The sequence below is a fragment of the Lupinus angustifolius genome, chromosome LG06, assembly GCF_001865875.1.
Source record: "Lupinus angustifolius cultivar Tanjil chromosome LG06, LupAngTanjil_v1.0, whole genome shotgun sequence".
Classification (NCBI taxonomy): domain Eukaryota; kingdom Viridiplantae; phylum Streptophyta; class Magnoliopsida; order Fabales; family Fabaceae; genus Lupinus; species Lupinus angustifolius.
In genome coordinates this window covers 12091704-12096255 of record NC_032014.1, presented here as the reverse complement: position 1 = coordinate 12096255, position 4552 = coordinate 12091704, and the positions used below count along the sequence as shown (strand labels likewise).

Genomic DNA, 4552 nt, shown 5'->3' with positions numbered 1-4552 from the left:
CCCCCCCAGCGATGAATGCAGATGCATGCAAGAACTAGAACCAAACCCATGAAGTTGCAACCGGATCAAAATGAAATTGCTCGACTGATCGCCAATTTGGCCCATTCGGCAGATTCCTTGACCAAATGATCATCAGATGACAAACACTCTTTGAGGAACTCTTTGCTGGAAACAGATTGCTGAATAAAGGGTCCAGCATTGCTACCCAGAGTATCAGCTAAATCTCCAAGCACGCCAATTGCTGTCTTAGTCACAACATCATCCCTAAAAAACGAGACACTGAGAGTTAAAATAACTACAACAAACAAAGTCCGAGTCCCACTAGGTGTGGTCAGCACTGGGTGCTAAGTTAAAATAACAAAAACTACAAATCCTTAGAAGCGGAATTCATAAACAGACAGAATTATACAACAACACAGAAGTTTCACTTACATGTCCTTCTCCACGTACAAACTATCCAAAAATTGCAGTACATGAGGAGCATAAGGCATCAGAAGCTGGGTCTTCGGAGAGCCCTTAAACCCTTGGAAGATCCCTGAGAAAGCTTCTAGAATTCCATTTCTCAAAGAATTTGTGTATTCTAACATTTCATCATCGGCACCAGCTGTATTAACAGAGAGTTCAGCAGCACTCTGAAGCATAGGCATAGCATATAACAAGTACTTTTCAAAGTTCTCTCCAATCGCCAAAGCAATGTCACCAAAACATGAAAAAATTGGGGGCTTCACGGACCTATGCAACTGATTGCTGGACAAATCCTTAAGAAGTTGAGTCATTATCCCATCACAGTACGGCAGTATTTTGTCCTCCAAGGCTCTGCATACATCACCAACTACACCTACTGTGATAGCACAAACCTGGTAGTCCTCAAAGTTTTGGAGGCCCGATTCCAAAAACTTGTAGAACTCCGTCATATATTTAGCGAAATCAGGCCCAGTAGCATAGGCCAAAGCTCCAATGGCAAGCATAGCCTCCTCATGAGCAGTTGCACTTCGAGAAGCGAACACTCTTAAAAATAAACTCATAATTTGGTCAGCATATTGCATGAAATGATATTTTGTTTGATCAGAAGAACCTATCTTCTGTATGATGACCTGCAAACAGCCACAAAGAAGGCCTTGTAACTCATTCTGTCCCTCATCAGCAGAGGCCTGACCCTCAAGAGTCTGGTGGAGCTCCATCATGATGACAGGAGCAAGTTGTACTACCAATGGAGCTGTTTCATCATTAGAACATCTCACTACTTCATTTAAGGCTTCATAGGCTGCTGTTCGAAGGCGCGATTCTATAGCATCCTCTCTGTGAGTTACAGCGAGAAGAGATTGAACAATGTCTTGGAAAAAGGGGGTCAATGGAGAGGATGCAGACCCAACATCTTCAAAACCTTGAGCAAGAAAATAAAGAGCACCACATGCTTTCTCAGCAACATTGGGAACATCTTTCATGCTCTGAAGTAGAACTGTAATAATCTGTTGGCAATTTGTCTGGTTGATAATGGGTGCATCCAATGCTGACCCGTGCAAAAACTCAAACATTCGCCCAAGAGTCCACGCAGTTGTGTCCTTGACATGATTATTTGGATCCTTAACCAATGCTGTGAGCATAAAGTTCAAAGCCATGTTCACAAGTGGCACAAGTTTGTCAGGAGATGGACCTTCCAGAATGGAGCCAAAGGCATATGTTGCAGCTTCCCTTTGCCTCCAATCTGGCTTAGTTATATTCTCTTCAATAAATGGCATAACCAAAGGCACAATATCATCACCGACTGTCCGTGCAACCAACCCCAAGCATGTACCTCCAGCCATAGCAATGTTCCAAGCTCCTTCATCTTGATCTTGATCCTCTTCTTGCTTTAGCAGAGTCTCCAATAGCATGGGAATGAGAAATGAAAGTGCCTGTTTAATAAAGTAAAAGCAAGGAACATCTGAATCCCCACTAAAATCACCTCCATATTCTTCTAATATATCAATTTCTTCATCACATATTGAACTCCAGAATTCAATAGCCTGAAGTGCAACAGGCTCCTCATCTTCTTTCACAGCCTTGGCAGTGATATTGAAGATATCTTGGATATATGGAGCCAACTTTTCATAGTATGTTGAAGAAATGGCTACCAAACACTCAAAAGCTGCTCGTCGAATCTTCACATCTGGAGAAAGTGTAGTCTCACAAACAATTCTCATGATATAATCACGCTCCATATCATTTGAAAAATTTGCCTGAGCAAAACCCAATGCATTATACAATGCTCGGATGGCAGCTAGCCTGACATCATTTTCCTCTGTAGAATTCATCCCCTGGACAACTGCAGTGAGTATCTTATTTACATGATCCTGGTCTACCACATCAGGTGAAACTTCTTCACAAATGTACCCAAGGGTATCAAGTGTTGCCTGCTTTGCATGAGCAGGAAGCTGAGGAAGATTCGACAAAAGGGATCCTATCAATTCGGGCCATTGCTTGTGAGGCAACTCAATACCAGCAAGCTTCGCAATAACTTGTGATGCAGTTGATCGAGCATCGAGAGAAGGAGTAGAAAGGGTCTTCAACAAAAATGCTTTAATCTGGGCTCTCACTGTTGGGTCCAATGACAGCCATCTTTGAACAAATTCTATCTTTAAGTGCTGTTCTTTTGCATCCAGAGCATTCTTCAGAATTAAACCTGCTAGCTTCCGACTCTCCACAGGCTTTTCATCACTCGCCAATTCAGCAGCAAGAGAAAACAAGAAAACTGGAAGATTCTGGTCCTGAAACTGTTTCAAGCTATCTTCGGCTTGTTTCCTTACAGCGCCATCCACTGCTTGTGCATTTAAAAGAATATGGGTAACCTCCATCGCCATCTTCTGAACCTGGAATAGACACGATTAGCCACATAAATTAAGAGAACAAAAAAAGATAGATTACTAACTGTGTAATAAAGTTGCTACTTAATTGATGAAATTGAACTTAATCACATGACAAATTTAAAATATATATAATGGTACACAAAATATAATGGGAAATGTACAAAAAATGAAGGCATTAAAAGTACACAATTAACAAACAAATACCTCCTGAAATGCATTTCAGAAACACGTGCTACATCAACCATAAATAGTATACGACAATATTATGCATTTAATATCGCTATGACAAATACACAAAAAATAAACTGATATATCATGTATTGACTATGTCTATGAGCTAAAGTACATATAAAACTGAACACTATACTATTCCAGTGACATCAAAATTTGAGCAAACCCTCTCATAAGCACATAAAAATGAACGAAGCAATAAGCATATAACAAACAACGCAGACAACCGAAATACAAGTGCATCGCACTTCTGAAAAATACATTGCATCACATTTGAACACTGTAAAAGTTCCAAAAAGATCGAAAATGCTAACGGTTAAGTTTCCACACCATCCAAACAAGTAGCGATTCAGTAATCACTATTCTAAACACTCAATTAAACTAACATCGATTCAAATACGTCACCGATGAAAAAAACCTAAAAACAAAAATACAAAACTGATTTTAATCGGAAATGATAAAAACAAATCAGTGATAACAAAAATTAGCAGAGAGAATCAACGAAAACGAGAACTCACAGCGAGTTGAATCGGTGAAAAGAGGAGTGAGTTAATGGAACGAGTTGAGCGGCGACTCTGAAACCCTAAACGGAGTGTGAGAAAAAAGCAGAGAAGCGACAAATGTTATTGTTTAAAAACATTTAGTAGTTTTCTACAATATACACTGCTTTTTTTATACGATAGTCCCGGTAATGTGAGCCCTTATCCACCGTTGATTCAAACATGGTCATTTAATCTGACCGTTTATCTTATCAACGGCTATATTTTGAATTGTTTTCCCGATCTGTAACAGAAACCATTCGATTTTGAGATTTTCCGATTGTGTGAGTGGGGACCATGCCACAGCTACTGCCCTTGTGTGATGGGTGACAAACTTCTGTCACAAAATGTATCATTTTATTTGATTATGTTCGTTAAAAAAATATTTAATTATTAAATTTTTAATTTAAATGTATTTTTCAACCAATTAGAAGTGATAATACATAAAATAATACATTGTTATAGGATAATAAATAACTCCTATAATGTGTAGGGTTCAATTAAATATGAAGATTTACATAGGAGTATATCATACATCATTTATTTATTTTGTAAAATTAACATTAAATATGAGGATAGCAATGATAATGTATAAATTAATACATCATTAATATATACTTCTTTTTTATTTTTTTTATCTAGCATGTGTGTATTAAGAAAACAATTGATTAGAAATTTATAGGATAACTTTCTCATCCTATTAATTGTTCTCTTTCTATATTTTTATTTTTGTATTTATACCAGCTCCTGTCTAAATACCCAGCCATATCCCATGTTTTTGGGTAAGGCCAGATCTTTCTATCACAAAATTGATTTTTTTAATAGGATTTTGGTACTAAATACTTTTTTTAGCTATCCAACTTTACTACTTTAGTGATATTTTGTTTCCGATATATTTAATCCTCAAACTTTTTTATATACAAATGTAGTTTAATA

At 37.6% G+C, this 4552-nt stretch overlaps 1 protein-coding gene across 2 annotated transcripts in view; it reads right to left on the bottom strand.

The window, feature by feature from the left end:
- LOC109349891 (importin subunit beta-1-like) overlaps positions 1 to 3728 on the bottom strand; it is a 4342-nt gene extending 614 nt beyond the window's left edge. Inside the window, exons 1-3 of one of the 2 annotated variants that reach the window (XM_019590934.1) lie at positions 3596 to 3728; positions 433 to 2849; positions 3 to 264 (exon numbers count right to left, since the gene is read on the bottom strand). In XM_019590934.1, coding sequence (XP_019446479.1) covers positions 66 to 264; positions 433 to 2840 — 2607 coding nt within the window. In that variant the 5' untranslated portion in view covers positions 2841 to 2849; positions 3596 to 3728 and the 3' untranslated portion in view covers positions 3 to 65. The remainder of the gene's footprint in view (positions 1 to 2; positions 265 to 432; positions 2850 to 3595) is intronic. The other variant, XM_019590935.1, reaches the window with a different exon arrangement.